This window comes from Microtus pennsylvanicus, chromosome 7, assembly GCF_037038515.1.
Source record: "Microtus pennsylvanicus isolate mMicPen1 chromosome 7, mMicPen1.hap1, whole genome shotgun sequence".
In the NCBI taxonomy this organism is placed as follows: domain Eukaryota; kingdom Metazoa; phylum Chordata; class Mammalia; order Rodentia; family Cricetidae; genus Microtus; species Microtus pennsylvanicus.
Genome location: NC_134585.1, coordinates 116,589,088 through 116,616,532, shown reverse-complemented (window position 1 = coordinate 116,616,532; position 27,445 = coordinate 116,589,088). Strand labels below are relative to the sequence as shown.

At 46.1% G+C, this 27,445-nt stretch overlaps 1 protein-coding gene across 2 annotated transcripts in view; it reads right to left on the bottom strand.

Moving 5' to 3' along the window:
* Positions 1–713: 713 nt before the first annotated feature.
* Chd1l (chromodomain helicase DNA binding protein 1 like) overlaps positions 714–27,445 on the bottom strand; it is a 50,907-nt gene continuing 24,175 nt past the window's right edge. For both annotated transcript variants that reach the window (XM_075981828.1, XM_075981827.1), the window contains exons 10-23: positions 27,026–27,122; positions 24,427–24,500; positions 23,237–23,347; positions 19,970–20,084; positions 19,004–19,157; positions 17,369–17,537; positions 10,232–10,380; positions 8,522–8,685; positions 7,660–7,865; positions 6,569–6,667; positions 5,448–5,518; positions 3,233–3,347; positions 2,569–2,677; positions 714–1,059 (exon numbers count right to left, since the gene is read on the bottom strand). In XM_075981828.1, coding sequence (XP_075837943.1) covers positions 981–1,059; positions 2,569–2,677; positions 3,233–3,347; positions 5,448–5,518; positions 6,569–6,667; positions 7,660–7,865; positions 8,522–8,685; positions 10,232–10,380; positions 17,369–17,537; positions 19,004–19,157; positions 19,970–20,084; positions 23,237–23,347; positions 24,427–24,500; positions 27,026–27,122 — 1,712 coding nt within the window. In that variant the 3' untranslated portion in view covers positions 714–980. The remainder of the gene's footprint in view (positions 1,060–2,568; positions 2,678–3,232; positions 3,348–5,447; positions 5,519–6,568; positions 6,668–7,659; positions 7,866–8,521; positions 8,686–10,231; positions 10,381–17,368; positions 17,538–19,003; positions 19,158–19,969; positions 20,085–23,236; positions 23,348–24,426; positions 24,501–27,025; positions 27,123–27,445) is intronic.

Here is a 27,445-nt window from a genome sequence, read left to right as displayed (position 1 = left end):
GATTGTGATAACTGATGGTCCTCATGTTGCTTGTTCAGGTTTTCTGGCTTATTGGTAGTTCTGCTCCTGCTAGTGTTGGGGGCTTTCTCATTGGCTGTGTTGGATGTGATTTCTTCCCATCTGTCTTCTGGTCATTCTTCTCATGTGATGTATACTCTTTTCTATGTTCTCATGCATGAAACTGTCCTTTTCTTCTGTGTGTGGCACTCCTTTAGTAATTGCCTCAACTTATGCTACTTTTACAATTGTTGTTTTATGTGTATGGATATTTTGCCTGAATATATGTCTACACACGCCTCACATGTGCTTGGTGTCCAAGGAGATCAGAAAAGGGAATTGGATCCCCTGGAACTGGAGTTACAGACAAATATGAGATAGTAGGTAGGTTCTGGGAATGAAGCCCCAGTCTTCTGAAAGAGTAGTCAGTGCTCTTAATCACCTGGCCATCTCTCCAGCTCCTTAGGCTTTCTTCAAGATCCCAAGACTGCGTAAAGAAGGCAGGGGAATCCCTTTGGTGTCGATGAGGAGCCTGTCCTCCACCCCAGTGCTATCTTTGAAGGCAGGAGCTGACTGAGATGGCTTCTTCCCCCAGGGCCTCCCTGCCTGTCATCACTGAGTGCTCCTTAATCACACAGCCAGTCCTTCCTTCTGTAAATCAGTCTGGTGGCGGGTCAGAAAACTAGACTCAGGGGGAAACAAACAAACAAACAATGGAACTATTAATGGCAGAAAATTTATTTTTATACAAAGCTATACAATCTGAAGTCAGAGGGCTTCCCCAGATAAGCTATGCATATCCATATTACAAGGACTGTATCACAGTAACAATTCCAGGGGAACAAAATTCAAATTCCATGAAGACTATCCCTGAGGTTCCAGCCAAAGGCGGCGTTTTCCCTGAAAACTAACAGTCACTCTGGGGCATGGATTTTCTAGCCGGTCGCTGAAAACTGGATCCAATGCTGATGCTGGGCTGGTTGCTAAGGAACCAGCGGTGCTGCGGAGGGGGATGCAGACTGTGAATGGCAGGCAGCAGCCTTACTTCTAGGAAAGTAGTATCTGCAAAGATGCTTAAGGAAGACAGCTCATCACTCTTAACTTTACCAATTCTGGTTTTCAGGTAAGCACTGCAAAACACTCTACAGGTCCTACATCTTAACGGCCTTTCTTCACATTAGAAAGACTTCTACTATTGTTAGAACGTGTGACTGTCATTGTTATGTGATGTACTAAAATTCTTGACATTATGCAAGCACATAAAATGTGACTTCTTTATTACAGCTTTACAGGGCCATAAATGCTTCAGAGACCACATGGGGTGCACATAGTTCAGGGAGGACTGAGGTAAAAAGATGCAGCTTCTGTACATAGAGCCTGGAGGTTACATCACAGCTCCTAGCCATTCTAGGTGCAGTTACAGCTCAAAAATGCTCATTTATAGAGCCAGGTCTTGAAAAAAAAAATCAGTTCAGCAAATGTAAATGTAGATGTAATGTAAATTAGGCTCACAGTGGGTTCAGTGTCTCTGAAGTGTGCTCCACAAGGGAGCAGGGGGAGCCCAGTGGAGTGTGCTGTCCCAGCATCTCTGGGACCCAGGGTCAATCCCCACAACCTATAATTTAAACAAAACACAAAGAAGAATACCTCAAAAAGGCTCTAAAATAAAAAAAAAAATTTCACTTGTTTAAGTTAACCCATTGTAGTGAACAGAATGAAGTTCTTAGAGCCCGGCCTCCACCACAGACCTGAAGGGTCTCGAGAGAAGAGGCAAGACGATATGCTATCAAACGGCAGTTGTTCAGTGAGCTCCTCCTTGCTACCCTTTTATCTTGTAATCATCACCATCACCATCTATTGTTCAAGACAGGGTTTCTCTGAAATGGCTGTCCTGGAACTCACTCTGTAGATCAGGCTCACCTGGGATTCAGAGACCCACCTGCCTCTGCCTCCCAAGTACTGGGATTAAAGGCGTGAGCCACCATGCCCAGCCTGTCTTTCTTTTTTTGCAGGGAGGAGTGGTTTCAAGACAGGGTTTCTCTGTGTAGCCTGGCTGTCCTGGAACTTACTCTGTAAATCAGGCTGGCCTAGGACTCAGAGACCCACCTGCCTCTGCCTCCTGAACGCTAGGATTAAAGGTATGCGCCACCACACCCAGCTCTCATATATCCCTTTTTAATGGTAAATTCTTATTAAGTATATTCATTTGTGTGTGTGTGTGTGTGTGTGTGTGAGCGCATGCGCACGCGCTGGCGTGTGTGTATGTGTGCATGTGTCCGCACGTGCAGGTCAGAAGATAACTTGCAGGAGTCGGTTCTCTCCTTCCACCATGTGGATTCTGGGGACTGAGCTCAGGCCATCAGTCTTGGCAGTGAGCATCTTTGTCTGCTGAGCCTTATCTTAATCTACTTCTAGGCATCTCTGGAATATACAAGCTAGAAAGTGATTCTTAGTTGTGTCAGAGAGAGGAACACAACGCAAGACTTAGCCTCGGACTAAGAGCAGTGTCAGGAAACACACACAGTTCTCCTCCTCTGTTGGCGAGCACACTATTCAGATCACAAAGGATACATGTAAGTTGGGATGCCTCTTGCAGCCAAATGTTTCCGAATAAGTCTTTCAGTCCCGTACCAGTTAAAACCCTTTGTGGCGTGTCCGATGCGTGGAAGATGAACACTTGCTATTGAAAAGATTATGATAATCAGTGAAAATTACATACAGAAGAGAATAATTATTGATGTCTTCATGCAAAGTATATAATTACAATGTCAAAAATGTTCAGGGGAGGAAACAAACGAGGGAAAAGTAAGCTTTTCTGTGGGAGACAAGAGCCCACGGGTTCTAGAAGTGAGCAGATATGATGATGGACAGATTGTGACTGGTGGGTGAATCATAAATTAAAACAAGCATAAAGTCTCCAAAAAGTCAAGAAATTCCACAAACGCTGAGGTACATCGGGCTTGGACAGACTAAAGTCTTGCAGAAAAGAACTGTCAGTTACAGTGTGTGACAGGGAAGCCGAGGAACGCCTCTGAATCTGTACGATGAGAGCGATGCCCATTGGATAGGCACAGTACACAAGGAAAAGGCTACGTGGGCACAAAGTGATGTGGGCGAGGCCCGCTTTTACCCCGCAACCAAGGGGACTCTTAGCATTTACTGCCTCCCTTCAAAAGTCACAGCACACATCTGGACAGAAATTTTTCTCATCCTCGGCACAGAAGGAAGGGCTCACCTTTCTTTTTCTTTGCTGCTAAAAATACCTTCTTGAGGCCATCTTCTAGGGCCACCATCTTAATGCCAGACAGGACATTGGAGCTATCGCGGTGCTGAGCCACAATCAAGGCCAACTAGAAAGAACAACCGGTAAAGAACTGACATGTACAAGGCAGTCACACTGCCAGCAAGTGAGCGGGCCAGGGAGGAGACACAGACTTTCCTAGATGCTCTCCAGGGAAAAGAGGACTGTTCCGAATCTCAGCTGATATGATGACAGGCATCCTACATTCCAGCCCTCTAGCTGGTGCTCAGCAACTCCACACCCCCAGGCCAAGAGTCATCCCATCCTAACAGCCTATGAAGACAGTGTCCCCAAGTCTCCCACAGGTCCTCGAGGGAACTGCTGAGGTCAAAGCAATGGGACCCCACCCAGGCATGCTGCTATACACTGCGAGCACCCCACTTTCTTTAGCAGCCCTGGGGATCAAACCTAGGACCCAGTGCAAGCTAAGCAAGTGTCCTGACACTGCCACACTCGCAGCCTCCAGAGTCACTCGACTCTGTTCCTTATGCACAGACACTCTGTGCAATGTCGTAGGAATCACGGAGGAAGCAGAAAACACTTCAGTGTTAGCCACACAGACCACCAGGTCTTTAGCCTCACTTTCTAATGCTTTTTCTAAGTCAGCAATGATCTGGCTCGAAATCCAAATATCGGTTTGGGCCTCAGAGACAATCAGGTAGGATGTGGTAAAAAATAAAACTCACTACAGACACTCCAAACGACAGGCACGCAGGAAATCTTTAAGATGCAAAGCAGGGGAGGTGTGGGTTGCTTCCTGCACTCTGCCGGCTAGAAAGTATAATCCTTCACACAAATTTTCGTATAAACACAAATGATGAAGCTCCAGAATCTTGCATCATATTTTCTTATTCTCCTCAGAAAATGTTTTCGGGCATATTCTATGAGCCAGCACCGTGTGGAGTACTAATGATAAAAAGAAACAGAGGGGGCTGGCTGCCAAGCCTACACCCCGAGTTGGATCTCCAGGACCCCCATGGAGGAGAGAGAGAACAGACACCTGCAAGTCCTCTCACCCAACACACACGCACAGGCAAGCACACTCGCACAGCACAAAATAAAGAATGTATAAAAATTAAATTGACACAAATGATTAAAAAAATTATGCCTGTACATGAAGGGCCTACTGTTTAGGCCACAGGGAAAGAGCAAGGCGGTGTTTGAGGCACTGGAAAAGCCCTGCAGAAGTGGCCTGATTTACCTGTCTGTTGAGGATGGATCATGTCCCTTCCCCAACTGCTATGTTGAAATGCCAAACCCTTGGAACCTAAGTTGTGACTACATATGGACGGTCTTTATGAGATTAAGTTATAATGAGGTTGGGTACTAATCCAAGCTTATACTCGTACTTTTAAGAGGAAACTTTGGAGGTGGAGGAAAACTTCCTTGAAAGACAAGAAAGATGGCTCAGGACAGAGAGTACTTGGGTTCAAATACACAGACCCAAACCCACATAAAAAGCTGGGTGCAGTGGCATGCACTTGCGATCCCAAATAGGGGCGCTGAAGATAGCTGGATCCCAGGGCTTACTGGTGAGATCCAGGACAGAGATCCAGTCTGAACCGAACAAGGCGGGGGTGGCCCGAGACACAGGAGGTTGATCTCTGGCTTCCACATGCACACGCACATGCACTTGCATGGGTGTACACACACACACACATACATACACACACATACACACACATACACACACATATACACACACACATACACACATGCACACACATACACACACATATACACACATGCACACACACATACACACACATATACACACACACACATACACACACATATACACACATGCACACACACACACACACACACATCCACACACACATACACACACACATACACACACACATACAAAGAAAGACATCAAGGATGTGCACCCCCAGATGACAGACTGTGAGGACATGGAGAGAGGGTGGCTGATCATGCACAAGCTGAGAAGAAAAGCCACTTACAGAAGCCAAACCCACTGTTGCCTCTTGTGGTCATGAAGTCTCCAGCAACACTTGCAATGTTTGTGGCACAGGTGTGGTAGCCCTAACTGCGCTAAGACAAAGACTGGGCAGCGAGCACCTGAGGGGTAGACGGGGCTTTCAAGGGAAGCGTTCGTTCTGATAGGTGACAGGTTTTTACTTACCAAATCTTGTCCTTTCTCTCTTGATTCTTTATCATCAATGGGAAACAAAAGGACACCTCCCAAACTCAAGTCTGAGGTTTTAAATTGAGACAAAGGATCATTAACATCACTGAAGGGCTATTCCCAATCTTCCTTATGTGTTCATTGTCTAAATCCAATCACATTTTTGCTATTTTCTTGCCTTTTGAAATATGATTTCACTCTGTATCATCCTATCCTGAACTTGCAGCAATCCTCCTGTCTTCCTCCCCCAACGTCAGGACTTTAGGTGTGGGCCACCATGGCTTGTTCCAATCGGGTTTAGCACTCCCTCGCCCTCTGAATTTCTCATGGCTGTTTTCCGTCTCCCAACCTGTCCTCATCTTGGCCCGGGACTCATCTACGGCCTTCCTGCATTTTCTGAACTCAGTGGTCCTCACACGTTACCAGCCTAGTACCCCTGTGGCATCGCGGTGCTGCGCTCTGAGCCGGAGCTTCCTTAGGAGTCTCCTGTTTGTCTTAAATCACTCACACGCTGCACTCTACTGTTTCTATCCGTATATCTCCTCACCACCAAATCAAATCAAGCTGATGCTCTAGACAAATGGGCCGATTTAGTGCTGGGCTTCACAGAGCAATTTGAATTTTTTTGTTCAAACAAAAATGATAAATATCTCCCGTGCCCTAATCTTTTAAGGCATCCTAAAACACCCGCATCCTGCTGCACTGTTCTCCCAATCCAGAAGACTATTCCCGGATGGTATCATGATGTGGCTAACCTTTCTTTTAAGCTTAACTTCCCTCTTCCCCTGGGACAACAGCTCCACCCTGGGCTGTCTGGGGCTGTGCAGGAACTGCCTAGATCCTCTCTAGTCATCGAGCGCTGGGAATGGCGAGTGTGACAAAGAGACAACTTGAATCCACTTTCCTTATTACAGCCCCAAAGAAGGTGGGGAAAATGTCAGCCACAAATTATGCATGCGGTCTATGGACACCAAGGAAGATCTGCCTCAGAGTTACACTGATGACAGCAGAAGCCAGGCCTCAGCCAGCTCTTCTCTATCCTGCAGGGCTTGCTAACCCATCAGACGCAGGATTTTGTCCTATGCTGTCCTTGACCCTCTCGTCTCTTCGCTTCTTACCTTTCATTTTCCCAGCCAGCTCATAGATTTTTCTTGGTTCGGCTGATCGTGCCTCCAGAGCCGTGAACAAGCCTCCTCTGCCCCAGCGGCCAGAATCATCTGATGAGAGAGAGAAAGCTTTGGTTGACAGGAGGCAAGTCCAGTCCAAAGGCACACAAGACAGGCTTGTGGGGGAATGACTTCTTAGAGAAGGAAATCTATCTAATCTCCTAGAAATATTCCAGACGGTGTACTTGGCCATTGTGTCAGAAAGAGTCGGAATAGGAATCTCAGAAATGAAGCGTTCAGCAAGAACCTACAGGTGTCTAGACCTACTGGAGGTGAGACGCGGGGCGGAGATTACAGAGGAGACGGACGCAGTGGAGTGGGCGCCGGAAGGCCTAAGCACACACGCCCATACACAGTGAGGAGGAGGAAACGTAGGACTCAATTCAAGCTGGAACCAGCACAGCCGGTTAAACCTTGTATTTATACTCATTTATTCTACACATATTGGCTCATGCATCTTACATGTCAAGCACTGCTCTAAAGCACCAGGCTTATACCAGTGAGCAACAATAACAAAAGTCCCTGCTCCAGGAAGCTAATTTTGTAATGCACTGAGATAGTCAAATAAACAAATATATGTTATCATGTCAGGTGACAAAATGCGCGGTGAAGGAGAACGGGACAGGATAAGATAGAAACGATGAAGAGGCTTTGCCCAGGGACCGGGAAGAGCACCCTGAGGAGCAGACGTCTGCACGGCACTCACGTGGCTGCAGACGAAAGAGGATTCCAGGGGAGTTAGTGTGATGATCACAAGCGGGGACACACTTGGAATTTTGCTTTTCCACAGAGAATGTATTTATTTTCCAAACGTCACCTCATTTTACCCTCTTAAATATACTCTGCAGAAGATAAAGCTGACACCAAGAGCCCATATGAAGTAAGGAAGTTTCGGCCCAAAGAGGTTGGATAACTCAAGCCAGTAAAGGACAGAGTCAAGCCTCACAGCTAAAAGCCACGCCCCTTGACCATACAATGCTGCCCTGAGGTCATCACTCTTAGGTCATGTCTGACCTTACCCTTCCAGGGTCCCACTTTCGTACCTACACAGTGCACAATGACAGCATCCTCCACACCAGCCTGAGGGTGGGTGACGTCACCGCTAACATACTTGATGGAGGTTGAGTCTAGGTCTTCATCATCTAGCTCGCCAGAAGTCTCATCTTCTCCGTCCTCAAGGTCCTCAGGCTCGCTGTCTTCTGAGGGCAGGCAGGGGGACTGGTAACTGTTGGATTCCCACCAGGCCATCCTTCACCAGACCAGAAAGGGAAGCAATTAATGACCCCTTGGGGCCATCTATTCACAGGCAGTGACAAGTGGCACTGTGAACGGCATCTCCCAGCCCCCACCCAAGTTTTCTACTTAAGTGTAAACAAGCAAGTTTTAGTGACTGGCCTAACTGCTACCCTGCTAAGCTTACAAGGAGCCTGTTTGTAAGAACACAGCTGGAAGGGGCTGCTCAACTAAACAATTCCTCACCACACAGCTACAACAAAACCTTTCTAAATTCCCAGTCCAGGGCCAGCGAGAGGGCTCAGCAGGTAAAAGTGCTTGCCTCAGAGCCGGAGAACCTGAGTTCAATCCCAGGAACCCATAGGGTGAGGAGAGAGAAGGGGCTCCTGCAAGTTCTCCTCTGACCTCTCCATGTGTGTGCGCCGTAGTTTGTAGCACACACAAAATAAACAAATAGGTAAGTAATTAAATTCTTGTTTAATGCAATGCACCATTACCTTGGCACAGAGGACTAAATGTAAAAATTTAATCTTTACAAATACACTCTGACTACCATAAGAACTGCTGGAGTGGTCACGGGTTTCTGGCTTTAAAACCATGTCAGCTGTGGGCTCACTACACAAGACGCCCCACCAGCAGTAGGGACCCCAGCCTGGTATACAGTAGACACACTTCTTCCTGTGCTCAGCCTCCTCTTTTTCCTTCTTCCTCTCCTCCATTAGTCTCTTCCTCTTGGCTGCTGCTTCCTGTCTTTTCTTCCGTCTCTCTTCCAGCTCTTCTGGGCTCAGGATCTTCTTCCTTTTGATGGGCCCTTCTGTCAGGCCTGGGATAAGAACCTTAGGAAGGCAAAGACTCACAGTCAGCAAGGTCAGGGCCTGCCTGCTTCTCTGCAAGCTTCCTCTGAAGCACTCTGTGCAGAAGCAAGGGGAACAAAACATCTCCACACTGCCTGTGTGGTGGGCACTGACAGTATGTCGCTGTAATTTACGGGTTCACATGACCCCTCACAGGCACCATGGCCACTAAACTCAGTCAATGCATTAGTGAGGCAGTCAGTCATTTCATGAGGAACAAGTACTTCCAGCTAACCTTCCTTTCTTGATTGAAGTCATAGTCTGTAGGAAGCCGGTTTTAGTTTAAACAGTTTTAACACAACTCTGTCTATAAATGCATCACACGATTCCCCTTGAAACAGGTCAGTTTCAGCAGCTCAGACCCAGTGACGGCTCTAGAGAACATACATGCAGTGCCAGGCACTGGAACATCATGTGACATTTGTGACTGCCATCCTCTTACCTATCATGAATGCCAATAGCAGATGTGCTATTTTATTGTAACAACGCGATCCCTACAGGGGCGGCTCAAGAGGACCGCGAGCTGCTTTTCCTTGCATGAAGTCACATACTCACTTCTTGATATAAGTTTGGAGACAGGGTCTCATGTATGCCAGGCTAGCCTTGAACTTGTTATGGAGCTAGTCTGGTCTTGAACTCCTGATCCTCCTGCTTCCAGTTCCAAGTACTGGGATTATAGGCTTGCATCACTATGCTCAATTTTTAATGTTTTTAGATAAGTTTTTATTTTATTTGTCATTTGTGTGTGTGTGTGTGAGAGAGAGAGAGAGAGAGAGAGTGGGGGGAGGGAGGGAGAGACAGAGAGAAACAGTCATGGCTTAAGTGAGGGGGTCAGAGGACAACCATTGGGAGTTAGTTCTGCCCTTCTACCACAGGTTCTAGGAATCAAACTCAGGTTGTCAGGCTTGCATAACAAGTGCTTTCCCTACTGAAACATCTTGTCAGTCCTTAATGTCTTTTAGAGATTTATTTTAGCTGGGCAGTGGTGGTGCACACCTTTAATCCCAGCATTTGGGAGGCAGAGGCAGGTGGATCTCTCTGAGTTCAAGGCCAGCCTGGTCTACAAGAGCTAGTTCCAGGACAGGCTCCAAAGCTACAGAGAAACCCTGTCTCAAAAAAAAAAAAAGATTTATTTTGTATTTTATGTGTATAAGTGCTTTACTTGCATATATGCATACGTGTGTGTGTGTGTGTGTGTGTGTGTGTGTGTGTGTGTGTGTGTGTGTAGGAGTCTACGGAGTCCAGAAGACAGCGTTGGATCCCCCAGAACTGGGGTTACACAAGAATGTGGGCCGCCATGTAGGTGCTGGGAACCTGGGGCCTCCTGAGAACCGTAATGGCTCCTAAGCAGTGAGCCATCTCTCAGCCCTCCCAGGCTTGACCAATGCTTTTAGAACACTTCCGTTTTTATACAAAAGTCAGTCACTTATTATATTCAGTCAACACACTCCTGTTTCTTAACAACCCATCCACAGAGAACAATGTGGCCCCGGAGTTTATGGTTTTATAGAAAAACAGTGTCGCTTACGCTGTCTTTATTGCGGAGCGACCGGCCCCCATGACTCGTTTTCTCTAGAAGAGTTTTCTGAAGATTCACCAGCTGTTCAAATGACTTTCTGTCTTCCTTACTGGGCTCTTTAGAATAATCTTTACCTTCAAACAAGTACATATGGTTTTCTAAGAACACAAAACCAAAGAAAGAAATGTCAGACAGGGAAGTGGATCAATGCTATTCAAAGCAGGTGAACAAGTAAATGGCCCATATTCTAAAAAATGAGCCAAGACCAGCCTATTACATGTCATGAACATCTTTAAGTTCTACATAGGAGTCCTGTATTCCTCTTTTCGTAGAACAGAACATGGTTCATAACCCAGTCGGTCCATCCTTGATGACCAATGACTGGAGAATTCCTTCACCCTGCTGAATCTCCAGCCACTCACTCATTCACCCGACTCGGCTCCTCAGCATGAATCTCACTGACTTGAAGATTCTGTAATAAATCCCACTTCTTAATGCCAAGCGCGCATTTAATATTCAGCCCGCTCCCTGCTTTTCTATATTACAGAAACAAATGGTGCAGCGTGTGAGAAAATGAAGCATCACAGATGATCCCTGCATTTACAGCGCTGAAGCTTCCACACTGCACCTTCCTGCCTCTCCCCTGCGCCCTGGCTAACCGAGCATGCACAGGGATGGAGGCGCTCCTCAGCTCCCACAGCTGAAGGGTGAAGGAGGATTCTGGCCTCTGTGAGATCTCATTGTTTTGTTTCTTAAGATTTTATTTTTATTTTTAATTGTGTGTATCCATGTGGGAGGGGTTGTACAAATGAGTACAGGGCCTGGGGGTGCTAGAAGAGGGTGTCAAACACCCCAGAGCTGAAGCTGCACGCGGTTGTGAGTCACCCAGCTCAGCACTGGCACGGTACAGCACACATTTCTAAGGCCAGGTGCAGAGAGACAAAGGCTCGGTGAGGGTGGTGACAGTTAAGACCAGGAATCCAGCGAGAACCATCCATGGTTAGCAGCCACAAACAGATGAGAACGGCCGAAAGCCGAAGTGAGCCTAGCAGCACACATTACCACGTAATGTGTTTTCAGAGCACTGTGAAGTCAGCTATAAGTATGTTTTCCCTGGAGAGTATGAAAGCAAAACATTTTCATTCCCAAGAGATCAATTGCTTCACACTTGTACCAAACTCTACCCAGCTGTAATTCTAATTGGCATTTGCTAATTAAATCAGCAGGGGGCTTCCAATGAGCCGCTCTATCAACAAGTGGAAAAGAAAATAAAGATCTGAGAAGTGTCAAAACACCATCAACATATGTAGCTACATACACCACGAAATTCTAACTTCTAACAGAAATGTGCCTTTCAAAGACCCTGGCACTCAAGATAAACCAGTCGTGTTTGGGTTTGCACTGCGGCTGCGCTAATGGCCAGTCTTTCAAACCCATGGATGCTGTTTTAAATCGTGCACCCTCATACCGCAGCCAAGAGGCTGAAACCACACCCCACACCAGTGGTCCACAACCTGTAGGTGGCGACCCCCAGGGGTTGCATATCTATCAGATATTTACATTACAATTCACAACAGTAGCAAAACCAGTTATGATGTAGCAATGGTTGGGAGTCACCACCTCGTGAGGAACTGTACTGAAGGACTGCAGCATTAGGAATGTTAAGAATCACTGCCTAGACCCTCACAAAACCCCTGTCTGTTCAGTCACCTAGCACACAGGGAGGCTAGACCCGTTCATCAAAGACAAGTTTCCAAATGTTAATCCTATGGGGGATTTTTTTTTTCTTTTCTCCTGGCAGTTGGCCTGTCTAAAAATACATAATTTTCTTAGCAGTCGGGTTGACTTAGAAGTGTAATGATCTTTCTGAAAACATTGCAGTTTTATTTTGTTCTGGCAAATGTTGAAAAAAAAATAAGCTGGAATTAATCTAAGTGAGTGGAGAAATGGATGTAAGCTTTGGTATTTAAGGTAATCAAATATAACTTAAAAATATGGCCACGTGCATCTACTCCCCCCTCACCTGAAACCTTCACTGACAGAAACGGGGTTTTAAGAAAGACAAATGAGGCAAGAGGACGTGGAAAGGGTCAGCACTCTCCCCAGAACATAGAGTGGCTGGAGGAACAATGGATAAACAGGGCCATGGGAGCGGGCCCGGGTGCTCAGCCAAGTTACCCATGAGAACAGACCCTCTTGGCCAACGCTTGGGACTCACAGGGCAGAGCACCACAGGCGGAGACCTCAGAGAATATGAGCCACCAAATGCTGGAAACACAACCTCTGCTGCACCCTCCTCTTCAGCTGAAACCACTGAGCTTATTTCAACCCCTCACTCTCCATGGACGGTAGGGGAGAATTTGTCTCTGACCCTGGCCAATTAAAGACTTCAAACAGGAGTCTGTAGGAAGGTTCCCTCAGGGCAAAATCTGGCTCACCAAGCTTAGCGCTGGAGTGAGGCCCCGGAGCACCTCTCCACCTATCTGCTCACAGCATTGCTGCTGTTAGCCTCGGGACACCAGGCATTTCTAGAAAACTACCAATGAGAACAAAAGATTCAAAAAAAAAAAAACCTGGAAGAAAAAGAAGCAATATTGGGGGCAGGAATCTTTTCAAAAGCCCTTCCTGTAATATTCATTCTAAATGTATAACAAATATTCTCAAAGAAGAATCGGGGGCACTATTATGCCCCTGAAATGACAGCAGCATACAATTAAAACAGAGACCGGAAAGCATCTTGAAGACCATGAATGCGTTGCTATCATGCGGGGATTTAAAGATAAAACACGGCAGACGTCAGAGCACCTGAAATGGCCAGCTGTCCGAATTCTGGTTTCTCCACACATCCCATAAAAATCTCGCCGGTCCATGCCTATTACAAAATGAAGAGTCAGGAAATACTATAAACTCCCATTTGCAAGTGAACAGAGAAACGGGCATCCGGACCAGTGGGGTCAGCACCAATGCCCACACTACTAGAAGGCCAGACGCACACTGAACAGGCAAGCAGGCAGTGAGGATGGGCTGAGAACAGGGGCACCAGAGCAATGACTACTAAGGAAGAGAAAGGACCAGAAAGAAGATGTAGCCAGATATTTTGGAAGACACCGGGCTCTGTGTGTTTGTGCTGGGGTGTGGGGTAACTTTCTCCTTCTCACCACAGGGCAAAGGGAAAGAGTAAGCAGGTGATGGAAAATCCGCTTCTGGATAAACGAAAGTGAATGCCCAAAGCAGACGTGCCCAGCCCACCTGCCACCCAAAACAGAATGTACCATTTCTCAGGCAGAAGGCAGGTGAGCTAGAATCACCGACTTCCTGTGGCTGCTGGGATAGGAAAACAATCATTGACAATCGCCATGAGACACGGGGCACATTCTCCACACAAAAACACTCCAGGGGGCTGTGGGTGTGGCTCAGCTGGCACAAAGCCCTGCACCTAGTTCCCAGTGCCCCACAGAACAGCACGGTGGCGCATGCCTCTAATCCCAGCTCTGGCAGCAGATGTGGAGGATCAGAATTTCAAAGCCAATGATGCTTGGCTTCCATGGTGAATCTGAAGCCAGCCTGGGATACACAAGACCACAAACAAACATTTCAAATTCAAAACCTCAGAGCATTGACCAAATCCAGGAGGGAGGGGAACATCTACACACATGTCAAATGCACAACACAACCTGCACTGTTTATCATATATGCTGGGTTTAAAATGTAAACCGTTCCGGGTGGGGCAACAGCTCGGCACTAAAGAACTGCAGGACCTTCTTCAGTTCCCAACATCCACGCAGAAGCTGACAACTGTCCCTAACTCCAGTTCCAGGGGATCTTGTGACCTCCTCAGGCACTGCATGCATGTGGTGCACAGACAGACATGCAGGCAAGACACTCACACACATAACAATAAAAACAAATAAATCTTTAAAACACGCAGAGGTAAGCTGTTCACTCTGGGGTAAGATGGCAGACTAGAGGCTGCCTCTGTGTTGCGGTCACAGGAAGGGGAAAGACTTTATCCCAAAGACAGAAATAGAGGAGGAGGAGCTCTGGAAACTTATGAAGTGCAGGCCTAGCAGAGAAGAGCTAAGGACGGCAGGCCACCTCAGTGTGGCAGGTCCCCCAGCAGGTGGGAGTGGGGGTTGGAGAGGGCAGAAACCTCTTCATGAAGGTGAGCTAGCGGACACTCAGGACAAGACCACAGTCCTCACGAGCCTCAAATCCAACGGCAGGCTTTGGTGAGACAGTGATTCCTCCAGCCGACAGCGTAGCCTCAGAGAGAAAGCCCACCATGTCACATTGTATGACTTGGAAGGCAGCAGCCTGAATGCCATGTTAAGACTACTGATCAAAAAGGAACGAATCCACGGGTCTGAGATCAAGGAACAGACCCAGGCGGGGGAGTTTCGGTGTGGCCTGCCACAACCCAGAGGAGAGAAGGCCCTGAGGGGCAGCTGTGGCCAGCAGGAGGGCCATCACTGACAGCAGAAGCAGGGGAGTAGCAGAAGACGGGTCCAGCCTTGGAAATGCACAGGAAGAGACAGCCCTGCCCTTGGTGGCCCAGGACAGATCTCATCAGCTGAGATTACCCTGGGTTTTGACAGCTCTGAGGCCAGCTAGCAGATCAAACTCTGAAGCCACCTACTGGTCATCCTCAGCTGTATGGCCCGAGAGATCTGGACGCAGAAATGAGAGACATGGGCAAGCAAGGCAACATGACTCTCCCAACAGTCACAGCTCAGCCACCGAACTAAGGCAAACTCCAGACCAAGACTGCAAAGGTTTTCTGTGACCTGAAAGAGGTTAAGAACAAATAGATGCGTTCAAGACCTGGAGAAAAGTCAGCAACACAGAGGGAAAGCTTTAACGGATGAGAAAAGCAGCAATATGGCTCAAAAAAAATTTTTTTGGAAAGAAATTTTGAAAAAGGAAACAATATAGAAATGTTGAAAATGAAAATTTCAATTTATCAAACAAAAACAGCAGAACCAATATAATCAAACAGAAAGAATATCAAAGATGGCAGACAAGATCAATAAACACTACATAAGGGGCTGGAGAGATGGCTCTGGGGTTAAAAGCAGTTGCTGTTCTTCCAGAAGACCCAAGATGGATCCCCAGCACTCGCACGGCAGCTCACAACCATCTCTAACTCCCGATGCCCTTTTCTCACTTCCACAAGCATGTGGTACACACACCCAAACACGTGAGATAAAAATAAGCAAACCTTTAAAAAGAAACACTAGGTTCAAGCATGGGAAATCTAAGTTGGGATCCCAGCACTCACGAGCAAGCTGGGCATGATCCCCTGCATGCCTGTAACCTTAGTACTGTTGGGGACAGAGAGAAGAGAATGGCTGGGTCTTGCTGGCTGCCAGCCTAGACGAAAAAGGGGGCTCCGCGTTCAGGGAGAGACCCTGCCTTGAAGGAATAAGGATGAGGGTGAAACAGGGAGACACTTAATACCTTCTTCTAGCATCCACGCATGCATCTATACACCCACATACACACATGCACATAACACCCCACACATGCACACATACAGACGTGGTGCGGGAGGGCTGGAGGACATTTCAAGGCAAGCACAAACTAAGGCAGGTCATGACCACCGATCTGGCACCGCAGAAGGTACTTACAGGAATACTATACACAGAGGAGAAAGGGAGAGACTCAGTCATGAAAGGGCAAGAGTGAAAGTCCTGAGAAGAATGGCTGAAGAAGGGAGGACTAGAAAGGAATCCCTCATGCCCAACAGAGTAATCGAGGAAACTCCCAACACTAACAGGCACAGTAAAGAACAGATAACAACCAAAACAACCAGTAGTAAATATCTCAACAACCTTAAATGCAAATGAACTCAACAAATGAATCACAGATTAGCTAGCTGGCAAATAAATTAAAATTTTAAAAAATTAACTATCCATTGTCTCCAAGAAATACACTAGGCTGGTAGACAACCACAATCTAAGAATCAAAGGACACAAGGCATCGGTCAGGGAAACAAACAAAGCAAGGTGCTGTGGGCGTTTTCATGTCTGATTAAAGACGACCCCATACCAAGATTAGTGAGGAAAGACGGTCACTACATATTATATTATATATATTATATATTGGGGCTCCCAAATTAGTAAAACAAATACAGCCCGACATAAAAGGTCAGATATTAACCTACTCGCATCTCGAGAGAGGTCATCCAAACGAAAAAACAACGGACACCTCAGAGTTAAACTATTCCACAGAACACATGGAATACTCCATCCGACAGGAACAGGATACACATGTCTCAGCAGCCCATGGGGCAATCTCTAAAATAGACATATCCCAGGCCATACATCAAATCTCCCAGCTTGTTTGCTTGTTTGAGACAAGGTCTTCCTACATAGCCCAGGCGGACCTCTAACTCAGAAATCCACCTGCTTCTGCCTTCCAAGTGCTGGGATTAAAGATATACACCACTACACCCAGTTCACAAATCAAATCTTCCCAAATGCAAAAGGATAAAAATAATATCTTGTATCTTATCAGATCATAGTATGATAAAGACAGAACTCAATAGCCAGAAAAATAAACCACACAAATGCATGGAAACCAGGAAAACAAATCCAACGAAAAGGTGAAAGACACTAAGGAATTTCATTCAAGAAACTCTATAAGATGGAGGGAGACCTCATATGCTCATTGATTGGTAGAATTAATATTGTAAAAATGGCTACATTAGCAATTGATGTGTTCACTAAAATCCCATCAAAATTCCAACGACATTTCTTACTTATATGGAAGCATACAGACCCCAGATAGCTAACACAACCCTTAGCATAGCAGAAAAAATGCCAAAGGTGTCAAAATACTCAAATTCAAATTATACTGCAGAGCCATAGATACAAAAACAACATGGCATTTGTGTGGACACACAGAACACAAAAGACGTCCCAGAAAGAAGCCCGAACAGTTAAAGGTACCTTATTCTTACAGAGGTCAAAAACACACTTTGGGCAAAACAACAAAAAATAAAACCAGTCTATTTAATGAAGAGTGCTGGGAAAACAGATTCCCACAGGCAGCAGAATAAAATGAGACCCACATTGCTCCCCCTGCACAAAAAAAAAAATCAACCCAAAATGGATCACAGACGGTAAGATCTGGTTCCCAACTCACTTCCTTCCTCTTGTTCTCTGTTTCCTCCTTCTGCTGCGGCAGGCAAAGCATCAGGGACCCACTGCCCATCTCTGGTTTCTCCCAGGATGGATTCCAAGTCTACTTCATCCACACTGCTCCCCTCAGAGGACAGCAGTTTATCCAAGCCGAATTTAAGTATCTCACTTAACTTGAATGGAGAAAACAAAAGTCCAATTAGTTCTGATGAAGAAAAAAAAAAACAAGGTGATGTGGGAGACTTGCTAATGGCTCAGACGTTCCTTCTCTGACGGACACCCAGTATTTGCTGTCCATCACAGCTGACAGCAAGCAAGCTTTTAACAGCAGAATGATGGGTAAGCAGATGGGGATAAAGGATTATCACAGTTATTGACTCTGACAATCTCAGCAACAATACAATACGGATAAGTGTCTGATTTTTATTTTTATTTTTTTGCTAAGAGTAATGGTAATTTCAAGTATTTCCTATGGCACTTCTCACCAACTCATCATCACAGGCTTTCCAGGAGCAGCAAGAGCAGTCAGACACAGCTGTTTCCCAACTCTCTCAGCTAAGCCTCTTGATCTCAGCACTGGCTGGCTCCTCTGGCAATCTGCTTTCCCACCGCAGCATCCCATGGACACCACTCTGGCAAAGACCAGCACTCCCCAGAGACTTCCGCTGCCTCCCTGAGCCTCTCATCCACTAGTTGTGATGATGGGAGGCACAGACGGCTCAGGTGGTATTTCCTAGCGCTCACCTGCAGCTCCCAACCCTGCAAATGCTCACACAATAGCTCAGGTTCACTTGTGTCTTGCTCTTTTGGATTGGACTCTAGATAGTCTCCTTCAGAACTTGGAAACCTTTAAGGTAGGCTGTTAACAGTGTCAAAACTCCTTACATAGCTCACTGAAGCACCAACATCTGGGTATGTTTATATTTAACATTGCTATACAGAACCAATGCAACTGACTTTGCATTTGGTACCAAAGCCCAAAGAAAACCCAGAGTTTGTGATAAGGGTCTGCCCACACTGGAGGAGAGCATCTGGACACACGCCTCCAGGCACACCAGAAACTCGCGCTGATTAGGGTGATTGAGATGGGAAGGCGGCAAGGAAGTGGGGACGCCACTTCCTGAGTATGGATCCTGCACTGTGTGGAAAAAAAGAAAGTAAGCTGTGCCCGAATATTCCTGGCTCCCTGCCTTTTTACTGTGGATATGATGTCACCAGCTGCTTCAGGCTCCTGTGGATCTGACTTCCCAAACATGCTGGGTTTGAGCTGCGTGCTAAAACACACCCGTTCTCCAGTTGATTTTGTCTGGTATTTTTCAAAGCAAGAAGAAAAGAAACCAAGACAAAGGTACAGAATCAACTGTTATGATAACCTTAGTTTGTTTTTTAATTCTCTAATTGTTTTCAGCATCCTCAGACATAAAACTAATGGAACCCTTGTTTTAAGCAAAGAAAGACCTCTGAAGTGATGGAGTAATGAGGCTCAGATTTAAATCCAAGACAGACAGACAGACAGCACCTGTTCCCTTTACTCTGTACCTATCAAGCCTATTTTTGACTCCTGAAGTCCCCTGCACAATAGCAGGCACCAACGCAGGAACGAGTCATGATGAGCCTATGGGTAAGAAGAGATTCTAACCTGGAAGTCGGCCTCAGCGGACGGTCTCGCGGCTCCTAGGGTGAAATGACCCCCTTCCATGACCATGTTGGTAAGCTGCAGTTTGGAGGCTGCTTTCCTGTACACGATTTCTTCCACGGTGTCCCGGCCGATCAGACGGATGACTTTAACAGACCTGTGTGCCAGTCAAGTGACAGCAGACGGTGATGAGTGCGTAGGACATCAGGAAAGGATGCACCAGTGAGCACAGCTGGAGACTGATCCGGCCTTCCAGATATGGACGAAAGGATGCGGAGGTGACCTGAACTGTGTCATCTGTGCCAAGGAAAACCTTGTAGGCACGTGTCATCCTCAGGCCCAAGGCGAGCACATAATTTTTGGTAAATTTCTGTAACATCAAGTGGCCCAGGGGCAATTCATATAATATATTCTGACCACTGTTTCTCCTCCCAGGCCCTTCCTACCCCTCCAACTCCAGGCCTTCTTTCTTAATAAAACAAACAGAAAAACAAAAAAGAACAAACACAAGAAACATACACACACACAAATAAAACTCATTAAAAAAAAGCATTGGAAACATAATATACAAGCAAAAGACCAAAAGATAAAAAAAAAAAAACCCAAACAAAGCAATATAAGACAAATCTACAAAAACACCACTGAGCTCATTTCTTATTGGTGTTGACCGGTTTTTGTTGTTGTTGTTGCTGTTTGTTTGTTTTGTTTAGTGAGCTCACTGAATTAAATAGCTTCTAAAGATTCCTTCTAACCCTTTCATAATTTGGCTTTTTGTTCAACAAAACGAGTCTGGACTATGGTGCCACCCACTAATGCTGCTGCAGAAGCCAACAGCAAAGCCGGGCTCGTACTGGGGTCTCTCAGTTCCTGTTTGGTGCTGTCACCAAGACTACGTTTCTCCTTTCTTCTCAAGCCAGGAGTGTCTAGCAAACCAAGGAAGTGGAAATCACTGACGCTGAACCCACTCACTTGTTCTGGCCAATTCGGTGAGCTCTGGCAGCCGCCTGAAGGTCATTCTGAGGGTTAAAATCACTGTCAACAAAAATAACGGTGTCTGCTGCTGTTAAGTTCATGCCCACTCCACCTGGAAATAAGGCAAGGGAGAGTCACCCGAGACACACACACGAGTCTGGAGAATAAAGACGGTCCAGACAGGGTCACCCTAACAACTGAAGTCAGTCAAACATCACTCGTCCACAACTCCAGAGCCCAGCATGGTCACACCTGCTCCCTCGGCCTCCTACTGCCTGACTTGGGAGAATGTAATCATCACACAGGATAGAACGGGGAAGTAGGGACAAGCAGCAAAGGAAGATGCTCAAGTCAGGAGCGTGAAGCAGTTTCAGCTCTCCCAGACCTAAAACACTGGACTACATTAGCCTAGGACAGTCTACAAGGAAAAGGGTGCACGCTCCTTCAGAAAAGGACGGTGAGCATGGGACAATCTGTGAGGGCGTTTGTAAGGGAAGAGCCCTGACTCACACTTGCAGACCAGGCTAGGTTGCAAGATTGCTGACATGCTGATGGAGGAGGGCAGAACAGGAGACTGCCTCCCCTGCTCTGAAGAAAGCCTTAGCCAAGCGCCTGTAACTGCATCCACACCCACCAGGCACGGCGTGAGAAAACCAAACCACCTCCTGCAGCAATTTTCTAGGTTTTCTTTGGTGCTACAGGAAAAGGGGAGAGGTGCGACCATGGGTTTCGGGAATTAAAAGAACCATGAAGGCAAATTACAGTCTTTTCTTTGATTAATGTAAAAACTAATATAAAACGGACTGGTTCTTGCCAGGGTCATTAGAGATTGCTGCTGAAACAAGGGGGCCTGACAGGGCTTGTTCCAGGAGCTTAAATTAAAGGTTACTTCTCAGAAGGACTCCTGATGCCCAGCTGGCTCTCAAGACAAGCAGGAATATTTAAAATTAAATCTGGAATAAAGAGCTGATAATGACTGATTACGGAGCGGGGCTAGGTTACCTAGCAGGGCTAATACATTTAAGCTTTACCTGCCAGTTGCAAGCGAGGTTCTGAGCATTTTACGAAAATCAACTCTTATGCCCTACGCAAAAAACTTATGGGCGCTAACTATTCATTTTCACCTCTTTTGCTAATACTGAGATGGAAATACAGAGACATCATTTGAAATTGCACAGCTAGAAGGTAAAGGAGCTAAGGTTCAGACTCCCATGTCCATGTCTGGTTCTTAAACCTGTTAGCTACATTTCCTGGGCTTTTGTGGTTGCTGTTATAGTTTTTCTTTTCCTTCCTTCCTTCCTTCCTTCCTTCCTTCCTTCCTTCCTTCCTCCCTCCCTTCCTTCCTTTTTTTTTGTTCAAGACAGGGTCCTACTGTGTGGCCCAGGATGACTGACCTCCAACTGCTGGGCTGGAGCAGTCCTTAACACTACTCTTCCTGACAGCCAGTAAGGCAGGTTGTTCCACCACACCAGCTCCAGCTCCTGTTTGTACACTACACTCTAACACCTGCCAGGTACCTGTTTCACTTCAAAAATTTGCAGCATCACCCCCACCCCACCCCGACCCTGCCCTTGTGGCCTGGTGGTTAGGAGTCACACGATGCTGAAAGGCGGCTCTGTCCAAAGGGTGATCCACTTTCTTTGCAGGACCAGGAAAGGGGCCCAGGACCTTGTACATGCTACACAGGCACGTGTGTGAGCTACACTCAAGCCCATGAGTGGTATCTTTTTAATAAGCTCTGCTCATAACTGCTTGAGACATATTCATGAGCTATCATTGCCCCCTGGTGGCGATATGATTCATTCACAGAAACTTTTGGACACAGGACGAACTGCTGAACAAATCGATTGCTGCAGACCTGAGGAACACACAGCGGCCGGCGAGCCACGACAGCACGCTTCTGGAAAAGGCAGTGCCCAGTGCTTCTGCTCCTCCAGGATCTGCCCTGGGTCCTCCAGGGAAATTAACTAAAATGCGGACGGCTCGTCCTTCTTAACGTTAGACATTTCAAACAAAAGACTGTCCTCTGAGTCGGGAAATGATGAAATCTTTAAAGTATCACAGATAGAACTGACTGTTCTTCCGAGGCTACCTGACCTAACCCTACGCTTTGTCTAAGACTACAGGAGACAGAGGATGACATGAGCTGATTACATCATGCATTATTATCTTTATTAGACAGATAAGGCAGACGCTGACAGAATAATCCCCTTACCTAGGATTACATCTAGAGCTTCTTTTATTCACCCTTATCATACTAATCATTCGGTGAATGCTTCCTAATAAGACAGAACCCTTTCCGTGGAGATGCTGATCTCTCTTTAATAGGGGAACACACATCTCTGTATTCACCCTGTCTGCTTCAGGAGGATTTCAATTTATAAGAAATAAGATAATGAGAAACTGGAGAGGTGGGTAAAAGCATGAGAACGTGGATTTGGTTCCCAAAACCCCTATCTGGTGGTTCACAATGGCCTACAACTCTATCCAGGAGATTAGATGCCCTCTTCTTGCCTCCAAGGACACCTGCATGTTTATGTTACAAATAGAAACAAAACAGGCATATGCACATAAATTAAAAGTTTTCTTAAAGAAATAAATTAATAAGACTAGCCAATGGGTTAAAAAGTGATTTAAGGATGATCCAGAATCTAAAAAAAAAAGAAAGAAATGTTTCCAGAAGCTAATGTCAAATTGTTTAATAATGCATAAAACAAATCACCCTCTTAATAACATATCCCAAATGTGAGATAATATTTATGACTGAAGTTATATATAGACATTGTCAAACTCTAAGTAGCTGACAATTTTACTATAATCACATTTTAAAGCAATTACTCACTAAGCGTGTTCTGGGTTAGAGAAGTATTTCTGGAGGAAGGTAACTAGCAGAGAAGCTATCTCATTCCCCAAATCACAGTTGGGGGAAGAGCTGCACTCCTTAACTATAAATAAAACTTCCTATGGAACTCTCTCCGGACATTGCAGGCCAGGAGCCAAAGCAGGTTAGGATCGTTTCTAAGAACTCAAGACTTCAGCTGAAGTTCCTTGATGAGAGGGTAGCTTAGGTAGGAGCCATAAAACGGTCACCACGCTTTCAGAAGTCCATCCTCTTAACCAACCATGGTGATGGCCTCAACCCCCTCCTTTTAACTCCTTGCTGATAACCTTGTCTTTTAGAGAATTAGGGAAACGCACTAATGGTCGGGGTGTAAACGTTCTCCTGGATCGTTGCCTGCTTTCATCAGAACCCATGTGGCCTACCTGCCCGGGTGCTCAGCAGAAAAACAAAAATGGGCTGTTTTCCAAAGTTCTTAATGGCCAGGTGCCTCTCTTCTCCTCTCACAGAGCCATCCACACGCTCATAGCTGTAGCCTTGAAGAGAGGAGAAAATGGACAACATTAATTCTTTTTCAAGGATTCTGGGGGGAAAAATTAGTCCAAAAGCAGACATCAGCCTTACCCTTTTCGTACACAGGCAGAATCCCCACTTCTAATAATTTCCATGGGGGGAAAGTCTAACTTTATAGGGGGGCAATGCTATCATTTTATAAAAGAAGGCATTAACACATTTTTACTCTTAAGTGCAGCTGAAGTGGTGTTGAGTACATAGTTCTGAACCATTCCCGAGCAATCCTGAAAGCCGGCTCCATGGCAAACTGCATTCAGTGAGAAGCAAGCAGAAGTCCGGAAGCTGGTGAGGAGGGAGTCTGGTGGCCCGGTGTTTGCCTTTCTCTGGAGCTGCAGGGTCTCCCGCCTGTCATCATGCTCCAGACCCAAAGAGAGCTCTCAACTTGAGCTCTTCTTGTGCTCCGAGAGCCCTGCAAGGGAGCCCTGGCCTAGGTTTCCCACAGCATTTGAGGAGCATTAAGTATAGCTCTGAGGCCCAGTCTGGACTAACTTAAACCACAAGGTCTGGAGCTGGCACGTCTCCAGGGGCCTTGAGAGCAACCAAAGACACAGGTTTTTCCAATATCTCACATGCACTGTACGGCAATATTAAGCAAAGTGCTCATATAATAACCCCACTCCTTATTGTTAATGGAAACGACCGGCCCAGCCTCTCTGCCATTTGATTGTGGGTTTTCTACTCTTTCATCTGTCCAGCGAGTCTGAGCAAGGGGTCGGCTGCTGAGGCAAATGTTTCATGACTGGAAAGTTGTCACTGAGATATGTCTGTTATACAGATAACGTTTCCATGGCATTTGCCCCGGTGCCATAATCAGAAACCTCATAGCCAGCGGGAATGTGGCTGCGTGTGTCTGCTCATACATCTCCCCACGCTGCCAGTTTTCACTCCACTCTCCATGTCTTGTCTTCCTTTGACTCTGAGTCACGTTGTGGCGTACTTTTCCTCTGTAAGCGCCACACCTCATATGACTGTCACATACGTTACATACGTGACTGGTATCGCTACAAATGAGTCAGGAGATGTGGTGCACAAGGGGACTCACCTCTGTAATCCATGTAGTCTTGCAGAATATCCAGCATGTGGGTCATTTGGGAAAAAAGTAAAACCCGATGGCCCCTGGTAAGGAAAGAAAGGAGAGAGTGACAATTCTGGAAATATTGAAGGTATATTTCCCTCAAGCAAAATTCTTTTGGAAAAAAAAAAGAATCCAAGTTTATAAATAAATGAAATACTAAAGTAGAAATATAATTTAAAGACTTCCTCAGAAACTCGTAAGTATTTTATGTAAAGGATGCAAGTAAACCTGGCGCTGTCCCTTTCAAAGTGGCAGTTCTTAAACTACAGTGGAGAAATCCCAGGGGTGTTTGTCAATCACACAGGCTACGGGAAGCTCCAGAAGGGCCAGAGCACACACTGAAAGTCAATGCATTCAAGTACAAGCATTCATGCCAAAAGCAAGATAAACACACACGTATAAAGAGTAAAATGCAAAATTCAAACACACACACACACACACACACACACACACCTCTCAAGACCTTGATGGCCACTGTCAGCTGCTTATCCCTAATCTTACTTGGGGCGAAAGTTACTATTATTTACAGCTACTTTGGTTGAAAATTCAGAAACGCATTACTTTAGAAAGGGACGAATGGCATCTCACTTCCCAAGATACATGATGAAAGAAGAAAAGGGACAACATAAGATGACAGATTACGAATGAAGCGAGGGGTGGAGAAATGGCTGGGCAGTTCAGAGTGCTGGGTTCCATTCCAAGAACCTAACTGGCAGCTCATAACTAGCAGTAACTCCAATTCTGGGCATCCAATGCCCTCTTCTGGCCTCTGTGGGTACTGCCCATACATGGTATATTGACACTGACATTCATGAAGTGAAGGGCCGGGGGTTGGGGCGTGTGTGTCTCAGTCTGTTTAGTGCTTGCTTGCCTCACAAGGATGAGGGCCTGAGCTTGATCTCAAACCCACGTTAAAAAATGTTGGGTGTGGTGGCATGCGCAGCATCTCAGCTCTAGGAGGCAGGGACAGGAGCATCCCTAGGCTTGCTGCACAGCTAGTCTCGCCTAACTGGTGAGCGAGCTACAGACCAGTGACAGCCCTTGTCTCAAAGGATGTGGACAGTGTTTCTGATAACACATGAAGTTATCCTCTGGCCTCAGTATGTATGTATGTATGTATAAATGTACTTCCGAATGTGTGTGTGTCTCATACACACACACATATGCATACCCCACATGCATAAAAAATAAAATCAAAATTATACTCCTTCAAGCCGGGCGGTGGTGGCACACGCCTTTAATCCCAGCACTCGGGAGGCAGAGGCAGGCGGATCTCTGTGAGTTCGAGGCCAGCCTGGTCTAGGTCTACAAGAGCTAGTTCCAGGACAGGAACCAAAAAGCAACAGAGAAACCCTGTCTCAAAAATCAAAAAAAAAAAAAATTCTACCCCTTCTAAAAACAAACAAGGGTGTGGTTGTGGTTGCTCATGCCTGAAACCCCAGCATTTGGCAGACAGAGGCAGCAGGACCATTTCAAGTTCAAGGCCAACAGGGTCTACGCGGTGTATACTTGACAGTTCCAGGCCACCTAGAGCTACACAGTGAGCTACCATCTCAAAACAACAATAATGAATAGAACAATGACAAAGAATGAACGAAGTCAAGCCTTTTAACTGGGCACGACTTTAAAACATCATGAATAAAGCACAATGCCATCAAAACAAAATTCTCGCCGCGAGAACTAACCTGGTCTCTGTGTGCTTCAGAGCAACAGTTAAAGAGAACTCCTGGAAGACTCAGCCCCAAATGTGTGCATGTGTGTGTGAGGGAAGGGGGGTTCTAATCTCACCTCTGCCATGTAGTGACCTTGGACATATAACCTTTCTGGGTCCATGAAAAGAAAAAAAATCAGGCATAAAGAATTCAGAAATTCCTTGGGTACAACAAATAGATATACATTATTGACTCTAACCAATAAGATACCGCACGGCATATAATCATTTAACATGCAATTATTAATCCTGCATATTCCTAGTGGGCAATTTTGCTAAATCTCAGGCCATATCTAGGATGGGTCTGAAAGGGATGAACTGAAATCCTCAAGAATCTGGGGTTTGTCTAGATTCCCCCTTTTTCATGGAGGAATCAGCCAAACACTACTACACAAGATCTTTTGTTGCCTAATTCAGTGTCTTTGGAAAAATGTCCCCTTAGATCCTCTTGAGGTTAGACCAAGACCCACAGGTTAACAAGAAGGAATATTAACTGAGCCCCTATGATAGATACTGATTCAACATGGGCTGCCAACGGGCAATCATGGAGGGAAAGATCAGCGCCATCTCTGTTCTGGCGAAACAGACAAGGCTGGAGTGATAAGGTGACCAAACATTGATGAGTCAGACAGCACATCAGAGGAGGACACTGACAGCTATAGGAATCCAAACAAAAGGATGACCATGGGGGGTAAGTGGGGGATGGGATAGCAGGAGCCAGGAGCATCCTTCCATGGAAGGTGGAACCTTAATCAAGGTTGATTAAGAAAGAAAACTTGGGTCCTTCTGGAGAAATCTGTCAGCACTTGGGTTTCAATGGTTACTTGCTCAGAGGGGTGTGAACCCACTGCCTACCCAGAGTAGAGAAATGCCAGCAGTCTGTCCAGCAGATGAAGCTTCCCACTGGCCTCAATCAGGTGCTCTCCAACTTCGAAGGGCTCTGGTTCCACACCTAGGGAAGAAAGAACCCACTTCCACTAACGTGCAACACTGGAGCAGATTCCCCGAGGAGAAACGCTGATTATCAGCCACGGGCAAAGCACACCATACTCCCTACACTGGGAGCAGATTCCCCAAGGAGAAACGCTGATTGTCGGCCGCCGGCAAAGCACCCCATACTCCCTACACTGGGTGTGCCGAGGCTCAACTGTGGCTGAGGAATTTTATGATTATCTGTTTGTATGATAACCTCAGTACTTCTTCACACCAATCACAAAGGAGAACATACCTCAAAGGAAAAAAAAAAAGCTTATCTACGGTGCAAACCAACTTTGA